The 20578-nt window shown below is 42.4% G+C and overlaps 1 protein-coding gene across 1 annotated transcript in view; it reads left to right on the top strand.

The window, feature by feature from the left end:
* Window positions 1-20219, top strand: part of PIWIL3 (piwi like RNA-mediated gene silencing 3) — a 29554-nt gene extending 9335 nt beyond the window's left edge. Inside the window, exons 3-20 of the mRNA XM_035016720.1 lie at window positions 1945-2159; window positions 2987-3105; window positions 3752-3832; window positions 4150-4350; window positions 6263-6374; window positions 9782-9908; window positions 10117-10234; window positions 10607-10721; window positions 11314-11501; window positions 12047-12119; window positions 14217-14417; window positions 14567-14670; window positions 16520-16590; window positions 16954-17110; window positions 17784-17909; window positions 19005-19152; window positions 19302-19460; window positions 19832-20219. Of these exons, the coding sequence (XP_034872611.1) occupies window positions 1945-2159; window positions 2987-3105; window positions 3752-3832; window positions 4150-4350; window positions 6263-6374; window positions 9782-9908; window positions 10117-10234; window positions 10607-10721; window positions 11314-11501; window positions 12047-12119; window positions 14217-14417; window positions 14567-14670; window positions 16520-16590; window positions 16954-17110; window positions 17784-17909; window positions 19005-19152; window positions 19302-19418 (2273 nt within the window). The 3' untranslated portion in view covers window positions 19419-19460; window positions 19832-20219. The remainder of the gene's footprint in view (window positions 1-1944; window positions 2160-2986; window positions 3106-3751; window positions 3833-4149; window positions 4351-6262; window positions 6375-9781; window positions 9909-10116; window positions 10235-10606; window positions 10722-11313; window positions 11502-12046; window positions 12120-14216; window positions 14418-14566; window positions 14671-16519; window positions 16591-16953; window positions 17111-17783; window positions 17910-19004; window positions 19153-19301; window positions 19461-19831) is intronic.
* The last annotated feature ends 359 nt before the right edge of the window (window positions 20220-20578 follow it).

Raw genomic sequence — 20578 nt, 5'->3', positions numbered from 1 at the left:
CCTCTCTGCCTCTTGGACACGAATGTTTGTTTCATTCCCCAGATTAGGGAAGTTCTCAGCTACGATTTGCTCAAATATATCTTCTAGTCCTCTCTCTCTCTCCACTCCCTCCGGGATTCCAATTATTCTGACATTGGAACACTTCATGGTGTCACTTATTTCTCTGATTCTGTTTTCATGGATTCTGAGTTGTTTTTCTCTGGCCTCCTCTTTTCCCTTTTTATCTATTAAATTGTCTTCCAGGTCACTAATTCATTCTTCTGCCTCACTTACCCTAGCTGTTAGATTATCTAGATTAGATTGGATCTCATTGATAGCATTTTTAAGTTCTGCCAGTTCAGCTTTCATTTCTGCCCTTAGAGACTCTGTGTTGCCATTAATTGATTTCTCCATTCTAGCCATTGTCTTCACAATTGCTAGCCTGAATTCCATCTCCGACATCTTGGTTATATCTGCATCCATTTGTAAATCTGCAGCATAAATCATAATCTCTGAGTCTTTCCTATTTTGGGGGTTCCTCTTCCTAGTCATTCTGTTGATGGGTGGTTGAGGGAATGTATAGAGTCCAAATTATTGACCACACCCAAGGAAGATGCACCTGTTTTATAGGGATTTAAGGTTGTCAGCCTCTTGTTCTCCCAGACTGTCTTCTGGGGGAGGGGCCTGCCGTGCTGTTACTCAGGCAACCCTGTTTGGGCAGAGTTGCCCTGCCCCCCCCATGGCGGGTGATGGGCTCAGTGGGAACCGTTTTTTGGGGGCTTTTGTTCTCTGGCGGCTTTCCTTGATGGCTTTCCACGTCTCTTCCGAGAGTCAGAGCAGAAGAGACCATTTCCAACCGTCTGCCTCAGAGCAGAGAGATCTCAGTCTGTTCTTCAGTGAGCTCTCCAGACCACACTATCTCCATTTCTGTCTGTGCTGCTATAAACTGCAGCGTCCTGGGTTGTGCGCCCCTCAGCAGCGCTCCCAGTCCTTCCTCCAGGTCAGGGCACATCCCTGCCCTTTGTGCTTCTAAAACCGCCAGCCACTTCCAGTTCGCCTGTGTGACCCTGCTGCACCGGGTTTCCATCCCGGGGGCTGCCCTAAAGTCCTTGCCCCGCTGCTACCGATCTGCGAGTCTGTGCCCCATCCCCAGCGCAGGAGGCTGTCGCTCACTGGCGGTGTAGGATCCCCTGCTGCTGTTTATCCTCTGATATCTGCCCACAGAATCATGGCTCCCTGCTTTGTACCTCGAAACCAATCGTCTGCGTAGATATTCTCTGTGTAGAGATCCGGATCTTCTTACATCTCAGGCTGATTTCGTGGGTGTTCAGAGTGGTCTGGTAGATATCCAGCTCAATTCCGGGGACCAGTTGGAATAGGGTCCCCTACTCCTCCGCCATTTTTTCCCCTCCTTGATCTGGTTTGTGTTTAAGAGTGGGTCTGAGGCTTCATCCTATCGCTGTGAGGGGAGGTACCCTCCTATCTGTTCTGGTTGTTGTGGTAGCACCCACTTTTGCAGAAACAAAGACCTATTTTAGAGTCCAGATGGACTCTTCATTTTTCTCTTTTCCTTTTAGAGCCACTAAAATAGAATGACCCAGCTCTTTGGGCCCACTGAGATTTTTTTTTTTTTTTAACTAAACATTATTACAGTGTTTACATTATTACATTATGGCTCCCCACTCACCCTTCCCCCCGCCCCGAAGCCTTGTGTTAGAGATTTTGCTTTTGATCTCGTTATTGTTAAACATTTTAATCTTCTATTTTAACTCTCAATGTATGCTTACGTAGGACCCATCTAAATGGATGGTACGCAGTCTGGACACCAGGTGTATATAAATGTTTGTTTGGTAGTTAATGTCCTGATTTGGCCTAACTTTGGCTCTCAGTATCGGGATGTCCATGTTGTTTTGGGTGTGGTTGGTCAGCTTGTTTCATTATTAACATGTGACTCCATTTTTGCAGGCATGCAGGGTAGACCCGTAAAGCTATTCACAAACCATTTCCGAGTGACATCTCGTCCCCAGCAGGTCACATATAAGTACAACATTGACTACATGCCGGACATTGAGGATGGAAAAGTTCGTACAGAACTGCTTTTGCAGCATAAAGCATTAATTGGAAAGTGTCATATATTTGATGGAAGCTCTTTATTATTACCTCACAAACTACTATCACCAGTTAAGTACTGTTATTGGACATTTTCTTTTTTTTAAAGATTTTATTTATTTGAGGGGGGTGAGAGAAAGAGAGAGTGAGTGAGCAGGCGTGTGGAGCAGAGGGAGAGGGAGAAGCAGACTCCCCGCTGAGCAGTGAGCCCAGTGGGGCTAGATCCCAGGACCCTGAGATCATGTCCTGAGCCAAAGGTGGACACTTAACCGACTGAGCCATCCAGGCACCCTGGATACTTTCTTGACGTTTGTTCTTTCTCTCATATTTTCACTGTAGTAGAGCAAATATACCATTTTTGTACGATGGTTTGAGGAGACCGCCTGAAGATCTTTTGCCCATAGGCCTTGTAACAAAACCCATATGCCATATGTCGTTATCACTGATGTTCCTTCATGCCTCATTTCAGTGCTTACAATGAATTTGAGAGCAATATATACATGTAACTTTTTTTTACCTTTTCAATGGCAAATATGGCTCAAATGCTGAAGTACTGAATAATTTAGTCTTTATCTCTTGCTCTCTCTAAAACTTCAGCAAAAAAAAATTTTAGAACTTAATATTTTCTTCAGTAAACTTCTATATTTACCAAATGAATAATTTACAGGAGCTTGTTTAAGTAAAAAAAAAAAAAAGTAACTGTAAATGTTTAATTCTGACTCTTTACTTTGGTCTCATAAATCCTATCTTCTCCCTGCATGTGTCTCTGGGGGCAAGATGGCTCCTGCCGTGCTCATGTGTTGGATACCCAAGTGACCTGTTGATTTGTGGTCCAATAATGAGCTTACTATCCTTGGAAGGACTACTAGACCTTTTTGTTTGTTTTTCTTTATCTCAGAAAATGGAACTGGTCAGCCTGTTGAAAAAACAGGTTGTGAAGGTGACCATTGAATTCACCAGTGAACTCATGCCCACCTCGCCGGACTGTTTACGCTATTACAACATTCTCTTTAGAAGGTGTGTTCGTAAGATTTCATTTCCTTGAGATTTAGTTGTGTGTTGGTGTGTCAGTGGTACTTAACATAGACGTTTGCTCCTAGAATTTTGTGTTCTTCACACCTCCTTGTTCTGGGAAAGCAAAGGATCTTGGAGATGAAGTGGCACTTGAACCTCACCTAGACATGTTTAAGTTCTGTGGCTTCTCCCCAGTGTTGTTCTCCCTGCCTACCTCCACATCCCATGCCTGGTTCCTGTCTAGAAGGAGGAACAGACATCAACTATGCACATCTATGCATATTTCTCCCTGGAGCAAATTCACTTGTTTTCTACGTTCACAGCGATGGACAGATACTCAGAAGTAAAATTGGAGGCACATACTCTGCAAAAGCTGTTTTGGTTCATTTCTAGGAATGGAGGACATTCTAATGGCCTTTCCATGACAGTTTGTTGTATGTTATGGAAAGTAGGAGAAAACAGAGGTTAAATGAACCTTAATATCTACCTCACAATGTAATTTACTTGTACCAGGCACTTCCTGTTAATTATTTGTAAGACAAGGTCGCTGGCATATAATTTTTCCCCCCTAATGTATCTTCATGTGTGTTACTAAATGCTTAACAATATTTATGGTACTTTCAACAAAATCTATTTTTCCAATTTCTAGAATTTTGAAGATGATGGAACTGGAGCAAGTTGGTCGCAACTATTATAACAAGCGTGAGGCCACTGAGTTCAGCGATCATAAGTTGGTATAAAGTAGAAAGTTTCACATAATGTTTATAATTTATACACCTACATCCTATAGATTCTCACAGGTATACATACAGATATATATATATGTATGTGTATAAATGTGTGTGATCCTGTGGGTGGTAATAAAAAAGGTTTAACAAAGATAATAAAACTAGCACATCAGGTAAGTATCTATTGGAAAGGGTGTTCAAAAGAGCATTCTTACTTGACTTCTAAGCACCAATTTTAGACCCTGACTGCCAGCCCTGTGGCACTTCTTTGTTCAGAGCTTGGAGTTTGATACTCACTTCTAATGTGTTCTATTTGCAGCCTGGTAATCTGGCCTGGATATGTTACTTCTATTCTTGAGTATGAAACCAGCATTACCCTCTGTGCTGATGTGAACCATAAACTGGTTCGAATGCAAACAGCTTATGATTTAATATCGGCTCTTCGTGATGACTTCCCTGCAAAGCAAGATCTTCGGGAGCAAGTTTCTAAACAATTAGTTGGATCAATTGTTTCTACAATGTAAGTCTGCTTTAAAAAAAAAAAAAAAACCTATCCCATCACTTTGATATCTTCTCCCCACCCCCCACCCCCCAATAAGAGGTGTTCCCATAGACTTCAAATCACTCTGTGTTAAAGTTCAGAAGCAGACCCAGCACAGCAATGGCCAGAACCAGTCCGTGCTTTTCTCATCTGGTTCTATAGCACGAGAGAGGGATACAGTTTGGTTGTAGACTTCACTGTTCTTGAATTCCTAATGCTGATCCAGTCATCTGCTCTGAACCCTCTCTTGCAGTAACAGAATATGTTCCTTCCAAATTTCTTTCGCTTTGTGTCTATTTTTTAAAAAATCAGGGCTTAATTATAATCCATGAGCAAATTTCCCCTTGAAAGAAGTTTTCTATTGTTACTCTCCCTTTAGACCAGATATTTTAAGTTGAGAAGAGTGTGGACTTAAAGTTGCTTAGCCAACATCATAAGAGTAAAGTTGAGGACTCCTGCTTCCCAATTTCAAAACTTACTATAAAGCTCTAGTAATCAAGACAGTGGCATGAGGACAGACATAAAAATTGATGGAATAGAATTGAGAATCAGAGTTAACCCTCACGTTTATAGTCAGTTGATTTTCAACAAGAGTGTCAAGACAGTTTAATTAGGGAGGGAATACTCTTTTCAGCAAATGTTGCTGGGACCACTGGATATCCACCTGGGCCTTCCTGACACAATATACAAAATTAACTCCAATTTAACTCCAAAATTAACTAGAAATAGACCTAAAGGTGTAAGAGTTAAAAGTATAAAATTCTTAGAAGAAATTATAGGAGTAAATCTCGACTTTGGGTGAGGCAAAATCTTATAAGACACCAACAGAGAAGGGATGAAAAAATATAAATTGGACGTCATCAAATTAAAAATGTTCATTCTTCAAAGTCAGAAGTGAAAAACAATAGATTGAGAGAAAACATTTGCAAATCACCTATCTCATAAGCAACTTGCATCTATATATGTAGAGAACACGTGCAAGTCAAAAGACAACCCAGCTTTTAAAAAATGGGCAAAGGATCTGAATAGACATTTCTCTGAAGAAAATATGCAAATGACCAATAATCACATGAAACGATACTAACATTATTAGCTATCAGGGAAGTGCAAAGTAAAACCACAGTGAAATAACACTTCATACCCCCCTAGGATGGCTAAAATAAAAAAGGTGGATATTAAGTGTTGACAAGGATGTGGAAAAAAATCGGAACCAACCCTCAAACCCTGCTGGTATAAATGTGAAATGGTATGGTCTCTTTGGAAAACAGTATGGCACTTTCTCAACATGCTAAACATAGTGTGACCATAAGATCCAGCAATTCTCTTCCTGGTTATATACCTAAAAGAAATGAAAACCTATGTCTGCCAAAATTGGTACATGAATGTCCATAACATCCTTATTCATAATAGCTCAAAAGTGTAAACAACTTGAATGTTCATCAACTGATAGATGGATAAATAAATGTACTATATCTATAAAATGTATTATTGGGCAATAAAAATTAAGTGACAGAACATGCTACAGCAGGGATGAACCTTGAAAGACATTAGGCTAAGTGCAAGAGGGCAGTCAGGAAGGGCCATGTATTGTATGATTCAATTCATGTGAAATAGGATGGGTAGGCAAATGTGTAGGGATGGACACTAAACTGGTGGTTGCCTAAGGACTGGGGGAGTTTAGTGGAAATGAGAAGTGACTGCTCGTGGTTGTGGTATTACTTTGGGTTGTGTTGAAAGGTGAATATACGAAGAATAATAAATATAGGCTATACATATAATAAAGCAGATAGATCCTGTAATTACTTGTAGGATTTAAAGCCTCTTGTTTCTTGCATGATCCCATGCAATGAATACGTTAGGAATAATACCATATGTTGTGACTATTCCACAGATTTAACAACAAAACCTATAGGGTGGATGATATTGATTGGGAGGAGACTCCCAGAACTACATTTAAAACATCAGATGGGGCTGAAATCACCTTCGTAGAGTATTACAAGACGGTAAGAAATCTTTCAGTGTATCTAAATCTTTTTTTTTCTTATTCAAATATGTCTCGTAATAATATATGCATGACTTATATTCATGTGTTACAGAATGAGTCCTAATCTTGTATATAATAAGTACATATATTATAAAATTTCTCTTTGAGGTTATTATAACTTGACTTGTACCTGTTTTCCATGTATTAGAGCGCCTTGTCTAGAGGGTAATGTCATATAATTAGAATGGCTCCAATATGACCTCTCCAGTAAGTCTTAGAAGTGGCTATGGTAGTTTTATAATGCTGGATTATTGGCTAGAAAATAAAATGTCAAGACTTCAGATACGAACACTTTGCCTTACGTAGAAGTTTCAGCCCTATAGAACGTGGTTCAAAAAGAAGAAAAAGACCAATTACCATCTGAATTGATGTCACTTCTGTGCTAAATCTCCTAACTCCTGAATTCCTCAATCTTGGTTCACAAAGAAATAAGTAAACTTAGCTTAGTGAACAAAGATACACAAATTGATGAGGTTGGTTTTCTAGCTTTGGCAGATAACAGAAAGAATTCAAGGAATTACAGGTATTTGCTGCAAATGGAAAGCGCTTATAATTAAAAAGAACAGCTTGTATTTTTCTCTTAGGAATGCAAAATCTAGTTACTTGGAAGCACTGAGGCTACACACAGCCCTGTGACATCCCTCCAAGGGATGTGCTTGTGCTCCAGACTAGGCGCTTGTTCGTTCAATCCCAAGAGCATGTAATGAGGGCCATGCCACATCTTGGGTATACGTTGGTAAGACCACTGCGTTCTCTGTTCTTAAGGAACTTGCATCCTTGTGGCAGGAAGAGAGCTGGCAGACAAGAAGAAAACCTATATTGAGGGATATATGCAGATAATTAAGAGGTATTGTGGAGAATGTCTGGTGGCTCAGACTGCTGGTCCTAGAAGTCTCTGAGGAGCTGGTGTGTGAATGTCAGAAAGGAGCAAGCTGTGCGCAGATTGGGGAGGAGAGAAGAGACCCCACTTCCAGGATGGGGCTGCCATGCCCAGATCCCAAATGAGGCTAGAGTGTTCTGTCAAGAAGTAAACATGGTTATGGACGGGACGTGTATGGGTTGTAGGATATGAAGTCAGAGGATGAGGTGGGGGCCACGTTGTATAAAGTCCTGTCTACCTGGACAAATTGGATTTTACTGTTAGATATACAGATGGATGAAGCGATGTATCTTATTTTACAGATGTGTGTTTAATGTACAGGGAATGGGCTGTCTGTGGGTAAAAAGGGAGGCAGGGACACCAGTAGGGAGGTGGTTAAGTCCGTTTAGGTCCGTGATCATGGTAACCTGGATTAGAGTGGGAGAGGGTAGGTGCAAATGGGCAGGACTTACCGATAGCTCAGATGTAGTGAGAGACAGTAAGAGTAGACTCTGGCTTTATCTGAGGAAGTGAGTGGAGGCTGGCGTCATTTACTGCAAGGGGAGAGTCTGTGTGAGGAGCTGGTTTGGGGATTGCTGGGTTGACAGTAGGCTCTGATGGAGTTGCAGACAGGGATATCAGGCTGATGTTTGTTCATTCTCCACATTTCGCCTCAAAGGTCATTGACTGAGAAGAGCCATGTTGGGTATCCCAACATCATCTGCACCCCCCAGCCTCCTCACACCAGCCTTCAGCCTCAAGGCCTTTGTGGCCACCTCCCCTCATTCTGTTGTGCCCTTTGCATTTCAGAGCATCCATCCAAATTTGTAATTCTGTATTTGAGTGATTATGAATCTCTCCCATTGCCAGTAGATGGAGTTCCCCCGGGGCAGGACAATGTTGGTTTTGTTCCTTATCGTATCTCTTACATCTTACACCATGACTAGTACATAAAAGTTCATCTATATGTTGTATATTAGTTATACATAATATATATTTATATAATATATAATAGTTCATATATCATATATGTAATATATAATAGTTCACACATGCTGGCATCACAGAGCAGTAGATTTGGGAATAATTTGAAAGAGCATTTACATGAAAGCAAACTACCTTCTTGGCATGTGTTGATAGGAGGAGCCTTGGATGTAAAAGAAATATAAGGCCATGATTTCAGCAGGTTTACTTGAGCAAAACTGATGAGCTGAAATAATTGAAATGACTTGGGTAGTCTCGGGAGGCCCTGGTGAGAACCCAGTCTAATAATAGATGGCAACGTAGTTGTGTTGTCATGAGACCTAGAAGAGTCCCAGGATCCATAGATGAGCCCTTAGAAGGAACGTACAATCCTGGCTTTCAAAGAAGTTTTCGTAATAATGCAAAGTGGGACAACAGAACTCCTATTTAGATGCAGAAGTTAATTCTGCGGGAGAGCCTTCTAGGATGTCACAGGACAGCTGTGAGAAATAAGTAGCGTGCTTCCCGAAGTTCTCAACAGGAAGAATAGCTCGTACAAAGGCTTTGCTAGACTGGGTGGGAGGAGTGGTGGTTGAGGCCCTAAAATGACACTATGATTCTGCACACATGTATATACATCTACCCGTACAAGCTTCTGCCTTCAGACTCTAGAACCAGGATAATGGGGGTGAATCCCAGCTGCCTTTCAAATAACTACAGACCACTTTAAGGAAGAAAAATGTACATGGTCTGCAACAAGATCATGAGAATTAAAAAAAAGTAGTAGTTCAGCTCAAGGGGAAAAGAGCCATGAACACTGGATTTGAAGTCTTCTTGTCTCAGGAACTCCTTTGACTTTCTCGAGATGCTTAATAGACAGATCCTACCAAAATTCCTGTGGCTAACTGATTGCCGATGAAGACCTCACTGATCAGCATGAAAGGATCTATGACAAATCATCACTTTGTGTTGGAGAGTAAAGGCACTTTGTTGTACAGGAATTGGAGCCTAGGGATAGGACCTTCTGGATAGGATGTCTTGGCACATGCCTTTTCCCGCTGGAAGAGTTTAGGGGAAATGACAGAGGAGGCGTGTTTGGCATAGCTGTGGTAGGGCAGCTCTAAAAAGTGACTGGGTTTGTGGTCCCCCGTCAGTTTGGGAATCCCCCTGAAAGTTCTCAATTATGAGTTAAGAATTTTTAAGACAGTACTGTAGTGAGAAATACATATTCCAAGAGTTGGTCCCACATCTACCCATATGAAGTCAAAGAAGGCTAGTACAGTGAGCCCAATATGTTTGTGGGTCCCGTTCTCCTCGGCCCCATGTGTTATAGGAAAAAAAGAGGCCATCCCCAGGACATCTAAATTAAGAGAACATGAAGAATATCTTTAATGTGTTCTTAAACCTGGGGAAACAGTATCCCCAGCACATCCCCTGGGCCTCTGTTGGTGATGCAAAAATGCACTGTTGTACCTATTTATGTGACTTTACTAGGGCTTGGGTGATAGTCACGCCAGTGTTTCGTTCTTGCTTCTTTTGAGCAGCGATATGATCAAGTGGTCACTGAGCTGAATCAGCCACTCTTGATCAGCAAAGGCAAATGGAAAAAGAGCCAGCAGGACACACCCCGTAAGCCTATACTCCTGGTTCCTCAACTGTGCAACCTGACAGGTACAGCAGATTCATGCATCCTTCACAGAAGACCACCCCCTTCATCCCCAGATGTTCTGACGTAGAGGTACACGCTTTCCATGGTACTCCGTGTGACCCAGAGCCGCGTTCTCTCCGTTGGCTCTTCCTCTTCCAGATAAAACCAAGGCCTCTCATGTATAAATCTATTCTTGCTTGTTGAGCAATATCTTTTTAATTTCTTTCAAAGGTCTAACAGATGATCTGCGCAAAAATTACAGGGTGATGAGAGACCTGGCTCTTCATATGAGGTTGGATCCAGAAAAAAGGCAGCATGAATTACAAAAATTTATGAACGCTATACAGACGTAAGTGCTGTTTGTGTGTGTGTGTGTGTCTCCTGAAGTTGAGACCTGTGCAGAACTCTTGGCATCTCAGATACTCCAACTAAAAAATGACAGGTTGGAAGAAAATGACCTCTTGGGGGAACAACTCTATTTGTTCTGTCAGTGCAAAGTTTGGGGAGGTCTGGAGGGGGAGAATGAACTAGAAAGATCCTAAGCGCAGATGTGAGAGCAAAGACGTGGTTTCAGAGTACTAGGGACCTTCTCTGCAACATGTCAGCACAGAGGACCAACAACAAGGCATCTTAGGTTAGAGGGGAATTTTGCAAATGGATCATTACTTTTGCTTATTTCCTTGAAGGAGGTTTGATCCTGTGGAAATATTTTTCCTTTCAGAAATAAGGAGGTACAACAGGAACTTCAACTCTGGGATTTGAAATTTGATGCCAACTTCTTGTCCTTCTCAGGAAGAATCTTGAAAGAAGTAAGAATTTTTCAAGGAGGACGAGCGGTAAGACAGTTTCAAAATGGTCCCATTTTAGTTATTCATTTAGTCATTTGGGGTCAAATGAATAACGTGGAGGAACTGACTCGGGTCAATACCTGTCACTGCTCTCTCTTCTGGGGCTACCTGTCCTCCATCTAGGAGAGAGCAAGCAGATGTTCCATTAAAATGCATAGAACATCCTTGGCATAGAGGATCCTTGGCATCTGTATTTTATCTCTGTTAGTGTTGTGGTCCTCTCTCACAGCAAAACAATCTTCCAAATGTTTCCTTAAGAGTCAACTACCTAGAATCAAGACAATCCAGAATAACCCATGATAGAATTCCAGTATTACTCCCCTCTATCTTAAGGAAGAAATAAGTAAATTCAGCCACGACTGAAGTTTAAAATTGTAACCTTTCAATAGGAAGTAGCACAGATTGGCAATGGGAAGGCTCCTCAATATATATATTGATCAGCAAAGGCATAATATATATATATATATGTGTATATATATATGTATATATATATATGTATATATGTATGTGTGTATATATATATATATATGTATATATATAATACAAATTTTTAAATGAAATCTTATCCTTTCTCTTTCAGTTTGACTCCCACCCACAATTTGCAGATTGGTCAAAAGAGACAAGAAGTGGACCCTTACTCAAGGTGAAGTCACTAGATCATTGGCTAATACTCTATCCCACAGGAAACTACAGAGCAGCCTCCTCTTTTCTGCAGAGTCTACGGAGAGTCACACCCACCATGGGCATCTCTATGAGAGAGGCAAAAATGTGAGTTGAGCCTCAATTACCTCCATTTAGAAACCGGTTGTTAGCTATCTGGAAGTGGAATCAGAAGATACTAAATTAGACGAATTGGTCGCTTTATCAAAACCCTGAAAGTTTGTAAACAAAGTTTAGTCTATTCCAGTAACAGGTAGTAAAATAGGCTTTTGTGATGTATGGTTTGTGGCTATTGAGATACATGCTAAGGAAGCCAAAAATTGAACTTATTTTTGTTTAAAGAACAAACTTTTGGGGTGTCTGGGAGGCCCAGTCGGTTAAGCGTCCAATTCTTGGTTTCTGCTCAGGTCAGGCTCTGGCTCAGTGAGGAGTTCTGCTTAAGATTCTCTCTCTCTGCCCCTCCCTCCATGTGCACATGGGCTTGCTCTCTCCCTCTCTTTAATGAATAAGTAAATCTTTAAAAAAAGCCTTTCAGCTGAAGTAACTGTCTTAACATTGTATTTTGTTTTGTTTTATATCGTGAGTCATTGGCTGCATAAAATGTTTACTGTTCATTACTTTTTGAATATAGATGTTATATACTTACTTTCTAGACTTGAAGTAAGTGATACAGTCCAATCCTATACATCTGCCTTAGAAAATCACGTGTCCTCCAAAACACAGATGGTAAGTGTCTATTTGATAGTGACTTGATATGTCTTGATACATAGTGTTATAAATCACATCTGTTCAGTTTTGAGTGGTAGTCACTCAAAATCTATCTCAAGTACCCTGTCCTTGGCAGGGTCTTATCTCCAATTCCTGTCCTTTTCTCTCTCGGAGGCCGTCAGTCTGTTCATGGTCTCCAACCTTTCAGACATGTTCAGTGGCGGGGTGGCCAGACCCTTTGGGAGAAAGTGGCCACAATTTCTGAGATCATTTCTCTGGTCCCTACTTCTCTCCTGTCTTAACCCTATAACTTTATGAACTTGTTAGACTGGCTGAGCCCCAAAGAGGCACAGTCTGGTATTTTCATCAGCTTGAACAGCTCTTCCTAGGAGGAGACTGGCCCATGCTATTCCAGAAACTGAATTTGTAGGAGACATTAGCTGACCGCTCTCAGAAAACTCAGAAATCATCACATAGAAATTTAGAATCTAGAAGATGTTGCACTTATATTTAAAAGCTTGACTTACTGACCTACTAAAATATATAAAAAGAGGGAGGGATGGGTGTATGTGTGTGTGTATGTGTATATAATCTGTACCCAAAAGATGAGAGGCTTTTTTTTAAAGCACATCTCTAAGTTAGTTTAGCCCTCATCTTTAAAGGATCTCAACAGGCGTGGAGAAATCCCAAACCAATAATGAAGGACTGGTATCCTACCTGTCAAACGCACACATTGACCATAGTCCGTTACAATTAGAAGTTATTAAACCACATACATTCCAAAACCAAAGAATTACTTGTAAGTAGCAATTGTATTAGAATAATACCGATAGAAATTTTTAAAAGTAATTTAGACCTTATAAGTAGTATGAGTCAAACCCTGTATAAAACAGCAAACTAATAATGACAGGGGACTTCGGGCCCTTGATGAATGCATTAGGAATGAAGTCTGAATCTTAATGCACTAAGTGCAGAGTGAACCAAAATAAAGTAGAACAAAATAAATAACAAAAAGCAGAAACTAAGCAGAACAACAAATCTAAAGCCAAAGTATTAAAACTTGATGTTGTCAAGAGTACAGAAGAGAGTCCCAAGGAGGCTTGACAACATTAAGAACAAGGAGAGTTCATGATTAAGAGACATGCTGGAGAGTAAAGAAATATTAGGAGAACACCATGGGCCAGGGGTGCCAGTAAGTCTGAAAACTGGAAATCAAGTTTTTAGAAAAAGAAGGAATGAACTGGTTAGTGTGGTGAAATTTTAGGAAAAATAATTGCAGATAAAATGTAAACAAAATGCATATAATGCATTTGATAGAATTCCACATTCCTTCATGTGAAAAGAAAAACTTCATCTAGAATGAGAAAAGAATGTCCCTAATCTGAGGATATCTGCCGCAGAAAGTCTTCCTAGAAGCATCATTGTTAAAAATGTATAAAATGTAAAAATATATAACGTATAATATATTATACATATAATAATACATACATGTTAAGAACAATACCTGGAGGATTTTCCCGTCCCAGTCCGAACCCCGCCACGCAGTAACTGCCCTTCCTCACGGCTCCGTGTCCTGCTGGAGGTCTGAGCGAGTGTTGGAAACTTTGCCTGCTGTCTGTACATCAGGCAGTTCCCAGAACTCCTGAGCTTGTTTGCTTGGGGGTAAAATGGGGACAGTATTGATCTCAGTAGCTTATTGAAGAATGAGCTGAGTCGGGTACAGCGCTTGGCAAGTGCCCCTTGCATGGTGTCCGGCCTGTACATGGTGACTGTCCTGAGAATGGTGCATTTCAGTCTGTGCTTTTTAACCCTCCCATGTTAACTTCATGATAAACTCCCGGAAACAGAATAACCAGGACGTAAGGACTCTGCAAGTTCAAGGGATTCATGCATACTGCCTGTGCCTGGCTCCCAGACTTTCTTCTTCCACGTGGTCACCTTCACAATTATTTAATGGACTGGGATTCCAGACCCTTTGCCCTCATGGACCAGCTATGATTGAATGAATAGACTCTGCTTTATCAGTGCTCCACCTACAGTTTCCTTGACGTGGCGTCCAGTTCTCCTAGCACTGTGGTGGCGTCCTGGACAGTCTCACTTTTGCTTTCTTTCAAGGTCGTTTGTGTGCTGTCCGGTGAAAAGAAAGATCTGTATGATAGCATAAAACAATACCTGTGTGTCAGTTGCCCGATCCCAAGCCAGTGTGTCATCGCACGGACCTTAGACAAACCCCAGACGCTGATGACCATTGCGACAAAGCTTGCCCAGCAGATGAACTGCAAGATGGGAGGTGCCCTCTGGAAGGTGGACACAGGAGTAGGTTGGATTTCGTTGCCTTCTCTTTATTTCAGTTGTGTTCAGTGGAATTCGTTAAGACTCTGTTTACCTATCTGGAAAACATAATTGCTTGATTTTGCTCCTATTGTGTTCTAACTCCATGTACTATCTTTTTTTACAAATTTCAGTTACAGAATGCGATGTTCATCGGTATCGACTGTTTCCACGATACTGTACATCGGCGGAAGTCGATTGCAGGCTTTGTGTCCAGCATCAATCAAGAATTGACACAGTGAGTGGACTTTGGCCGACGTTGTATAGATCACAGCCAGATGTAGACCCACCAGGAGAGGTGGACCCAACTAGTGTTGGTTGACAAGGTCCACGGACAAGGTGTTCTCCTCCTCTTCTGGCAAAGTTTTGCTCCAAAAGCATTTGATGTGGAAGGCTCTGTATCATTTTTCTGTTGCTGCTTACCAGATGATGACAAATATGAAGGCTTAAGAGGACACTCAGGTGTCTGCGCACAGGTCCGGTGGGCAGCCATCTGGCACCATGTGGCTCTCGGGTCGGGCACATGTTGGCCAAGCCACATTCTCCTCTGGAGGCTGGGGGTCCTCTTCCAAGTGCACATACTTGTGGCAGAATCCATTTGTTTTTGTTTGTTTGTTTTTGTAGCCAGAGGACAGAGATCCCCATTTCCTTGCTGGCTGCCAGCTACAGGCCCGTCTCAGCTCCTCGGGTTTCATCCACATTCCTTCTCGAATGCCCTGCTCCCCGAGGTCGCACTGAGTTCTTGTTCTGCTTCAAATCTCTCTTCGTCTTCTGCCATCAGAGAAAACTGTCTGCTTTTCAAGGGGCTCATGAGATTAGATAAGGTCCATCTGGAAAACCTCCTTAGAAAGACAACCATGCCATAGGACAAAATCACAGGGCAATGTGATAGTCACAGGTTCCGAGCATTATGAGAGCTGGAATTCTGCCCACCAGAGGCTCTGGTGATCAGTGAGTCTCTGCATGGGGACCATGAACACAGCAGGAAGAACTCAGGCCCCACATGGGGAAGACAGACCTAGGAATATAACCAGCAGCCTATAGGTACAGGATCTGGTCTTCATACATCTATATGTAATGGACCTGCCAAAGAAGACATGCTTTCATAGCCCATGTTTCTCCTTTGCTCCAGGCACACTTCTGTTGTCTGTGCTTAGAGTAGAATCTGCCTTCAGATGAGTTTACACACTCTTCAGTTTATAGTTTCTTGAGCATTAGGACATGTATGACCATCACAGATCACTGCTATGCTTACTGATGATCGTGGCCCACGAGGTATAATTCCAGAGTATTCTTTAAGGAGGATCCATCTTTATTATCACAAATGGCATCATTTTTTTCCCAGTCATCTTCTATTTTGATGTAGTAACATTGGTTTGCTTTTTGTTTGGGGGGGCGGGAGGTAGAAAAGAATGTTGCAACAACGGGAAGGAAATTAAGCTTTCATTCAGTTCATAGATACTTTTGATCCCTCGCTATATTCAAATGCTGAGAACAGAGCTGTGAAAATGTTGCACCAGAAAGCATGATCTCATCTCATGGAATGTACATTCTGGAAAAGAAGCAGGCAGACCAACACATTACATGTCAGGTCATCGTAATACTTTGGAGTAACTAAAATACAGGGGCTAGAAACTGGAGACAAATATTGCTCAGGTAGCTATCACTGTCCCAAAGCAGATGGCTCCCGCAAAGCAGATTATTATGGATGAGCCATTGTTTAAGACATGAGCCTGGAAGCAGGAATCCCCAGGAACACTGGCTGTTTATTCTGTGGTGTCCACCAGTGGGTGAGACGGCAGTAGTCCTGCACAGTGAAAGTGCGCATAATTTCGAGCAACGGTAACGAATGCTTCCATCCCGAATTCCTGTTTGTGTGCATTCACAATTTTAATAGACGCCTTGGGGTACAGGAAGAGACCAATGCTTCAATCTCTGCAGGGCATCAAAGAATGGATCCTTAACTGGATCCTCGGCTACCCAGAGTGATTCCCTCCCCCCCCAGAGGTCCCAGATGAACTCAGAATCAAAATGATGATCTTTTCAGTCTTGTTTCTGAAACCGATGGCTGAGTTTTCTCCCGACAGGTGGTTCTCTCAGTGCCTCTTCCAGGAATCGGGGCAGGAGCTTGTGAATGGGCTGAAAGCCTGCTTGGAAGGTCAGTGTCCCATCAAAGTTGGAGTGCCTGACTCTATACCGGTAGTTGTCCCCCAGGGGACATTTGGCAATGACTAAAGACACTCTCGGTTGTCACAGCTGGGCTGGAGGTGCTACTGGGGTCTAGTTAGCGGCTAGAGACGAGGCATGTTGCAGAACACAGCAACAGCCCTACCACCACCACCATGGAGAATTAGCGGGCTCAAAATTCCAGTAGGTGCTGGTGGGAAATGCTGGGCTAGCCTGAAGACTTAAAAGCGGTGACAGCATCCTGGAGGCTACACGGTTGAAGTTGTTACAAACAGCAGGGGTCAGTTGGTTCTGAGTTATGGCTTATTTACCCAAGTTTCTGGTTTCCTTCCAGCCGCCCTGAAGCTCTGGTGTAAACATAACCTGTTTCTGCCCCAGGCTATCATTGTGTACCGGGACGGAGTGGGGGATGGTCAGCTTCAAGCGTTGCTGGACCATGAAGTACCACAGATCGAGTCCTCCTTAAAATCTGTGTACCCTGAAGACTCTGGGTATATAAATTGTAAAGCGCAGATTTTGTAAACTCTACAGTTCAGTCTTTGAAACGGATTTGTGACAATTATGACACGTGAATTAAGAGAGAGCATGACACAGAGGGCGTCAGTCGCTGGGTGGGGAGAAGACGGGCGACCCTTCATTCTTGGACTTTGTGCCCCACACCCAAGTCAGAGGACAGAGCAGAACTGGAACATTCCAGATTGCATTCTCCCCATGGAATCCCAAAGAACCCGTCCTTTTCTTCTAATCTCCCTGTAGGGGGTGCTTGTTAACCTCAGCTATTCATTAAAATCAACGAACACAGCCTGGCGGTGGTTTGTGTTTAGGCAGCTCATTTATTCTGGAGTTTTGTAGGTCCCAGGGCTGGGGATCCCTCTCAGCTGCCTCTTCTGGCCTCCTCTGTTTGTTGGTGGAGCCTGGTGCCCAGCATAGATATGAGCTGCCGTGACCTTGTGAGGAAGTTCCTCCCCCTTAGATGTGGGTGGCTGTGAATAGAAACGTCTTTTACTGCTTAAGTCGGGCACAGGGAGCTAGGCCATAAAGTTGGGGTGTGAGGGGAACTGCCTTCTGCAGATTCTTAACGGATCCTGTGTGAGTGGTGGTTCAATACTCTGAATGCCTCTGGGACAAGAGAGTAAGCTGGTGATGCCAGTCCTTATTTTCAAGGGTCAAACTAACTTTCATCGTGGTGAAGAAACGAATAAACACCAGATTTTTTGTGGAGTCTGAAGGAAGACTGCGAAACCCAATTCCAGGAACAGTTATTGATGTGGAGGTGACCAAGAGGCAATGGTAAGTCCCCCCCCCTTTTATTTATTTAAATAAACATTCCCTTTTACTCAAATAGAAATAGAAGGTTTTTTAAAGGTTTGCATGGTTTGGAATAGAATGGGTTGACCTAAAGATGGTTAAAAATTACATGAACAGATACACATGGGATTGTAGAGGTTTGTCTTCCTTTTTCTTCTAGAATTTAAAGTATATACCATAAACATACTGAGATTCTTGGGTTGTTAGGAAGAATCGTAGAACTTCTGGTTAGGCAGAGATTTGTCAATTGGGCAAATGAGAGAATTATGTAGCACCCAGGATGGGAAATGAAACAGGACCTTCATACAAGCCGACAGGGAGAAATGAAGGAAAATAAAGGAAAGACAAACATCGATCAGTCTAGTAGAAGGCAGGAAAGGATTAAAGAAAAAAGCAAGTGGGAAAGGATGATCAATGTAAAGCATAACGTAATAGGTATGAGAAGAAAATCCATACCTACAAGAAGCTGATGCACCTTGCCATGTCTATCGTTAGGGGGTTTGAATAGATTTCGGTGATTCTCGGGGAGAGGCCTAAAGCGTCCATCCCTGGAACTCTGAATTGCGTTTCCCTGTTGGACCGTATCCAGCGAGCCAATGTCAGGTTTCTGCCTGGAGGCATCAGGGCAGACGCTTCTGTAGAAATCCCGCGAGCGTAATGACTTGTGTCAGCGGCCACACAGCCCTTTATGGACTTGCTTTCCCAAATCATTGCCCTGCAGTTCGGCGGGCTTCTGAATGTAAAGGAAACTGTACAATGGGTTCTGTCCGTTTGTGTCATGTCAGATACTAGGTTTGCTAAGTTCTTTTTTTTTTTTTTTTAAGATTTTATTTATTCATTTGACACAGAGAGACACAGTGAGAGCAGGAGCACAAGCAGGGGGAGTGGGAGAGGGAGAGGGAGAAGCAGGCTTCCCGCCGAGCAGGGAGCCCGATGCGGGGCTCGATCCCAGGACCCTGGGATCATGACCTGAGCCGAAGGCAGACGCTTAATGACTGAGCCACCCAGGCGCCCCGCTAAGTTCTTTTTCTTCTGAAAATAAGCTGTAGTCTACAGTCGTGTGTTCTGCAATTCCAGGTATGATTTCTTTATCGTGAGTCAGTCCGTGAAAGATGGTACTGTCACTCCCACTCATTATAATGTCATCCACGACACGGTTCGCTTCACTCCAGATAGGATCCAGTGTCTCACCTACAGACTATGCCACATGTATTATAATCTGCCAGTAAGTATTTTTTATATGCATTTTCCTTTAGATCTGTATGATTGTCCAAAATTGAAGCTATACTTTTTGAACCTTCTGAAATGGTACCTCTGAAAGGTTAAATTTAGATAGAAAGTTTAGAAAAATTGTTGTTCTTCTTTCTGCTAAAGGGTGTCATTCGAGTTCCTGCTCCTTGTCACTATGCCCACAAACTGGCTTACCTTGTGGGCCAGAGTATTCACCAGGAACCACACCATTCCCTGGCAAACCGTCTCTTCTACCTGTGACTGGCAGAAGACAGCCTGACGACGTGTTGAAAACCAGCATTTGTAAATTTATTTTTTTCTTTTTAAGCTGCACTTCTGAAATACTCTTAGATGCGTAGTTCGAAGACACAGATATATATATTTGGGGGGAGAGAGAGAGAGAGAGAATGAGCTGGGAGGGGCAGAGAGGTGAGGGGGAGAGAGAATCCCAAGCAGGCTCCACTCTCAGCACGGAGCCCGATATGGGCTCATGACCCCGTGATTCTGACCTGAGCCTAAATCAAATGTTGGACACTCAACTGACTGAGCCACCCAGGTGCCCCAAGATGCATAGTTTTAAACTCTAATCATTCTGGACAGGACATGGAGGTTCCAAGTGGTGTGCCCTTTTGTCGGGACGACCACTGACTGAACATGCTGCTTCTGTTTTCCAGGCAGGAGAACAGACCATGAGGTTTGTGTCTTGCAACTCACCTTTGAAGTGCATTAATGACTTTATGATTGGCCACGCCTGAACACTTGGTACTTCTGAGCAGGCGACACTACGCATCATCGAGATTGGGCATTAGTCTCATGAACAAGTAGACTCTGCTTGGAAAATGATATCTTTTTGAAACCTTTTATTTTTTAAAGGACAGCAAAGCTCTCAAAATGTCAAAATTAAATGGAATTTCTTTGTGTTATTTCAAGTTTTATAGGAAAGAACCTATGGAGTTGGCAGCTCTTGGAACATTGAAGTTGTTGTGTCCCTTTTTCCACAAAGAAGGAAAACACAGAGCTCGATGAGCGCTGCCTTTTCATGTGTTCTCTTGTGCGTATTCCAAGGGGGAGGACACTGTGAGCAGGGCCGTAATCAGCAGAGTCTTAAGTAATTGGTTAAAATGAAGCTATTATGTTTCTCCTGAAAACGGTGTTTTCTCTCCCCCTTGAAACTATCTTGAAATAGATTCAGGAAACAAGACGTAACACTTTCTGTTTTCTTATACTCCTAAATAAAATAGTATTTTGGCCGATGGTAGGGAGTAGATTAGCTTCAGGCATACCAAAAAGGGTATGGTTAAAACAATAGAATTGCTTTGGTTCTAAGTTAATCAGTTTAGGTTTACAACTTGAACCAGTCTTACAAGAAATAAAATTAAAACAAGTCACTTAAAAATGCCTTGTACTCCAGGTAACATCTT

The sequence above is a fragment of the Mirounga leonina genome, unplaced genomic scaffold (assembly GCF_011800145.1).
Source record: "Mirounga leonina isolate KUSES-001 unplaced genomic scaffold, KU_Mleo_1.0 Mir_171, whole genome shotgun sequence".
NCBI classification, from domain to species: Eukaryota; Metazoa; Chordata; class Mammalia; order Carnivora; family Phocidae; genus Mirounga; species Mirounga leonina.
This window is presented reverse-complemented; position numbering and strand designations above follow the sequence as displayed.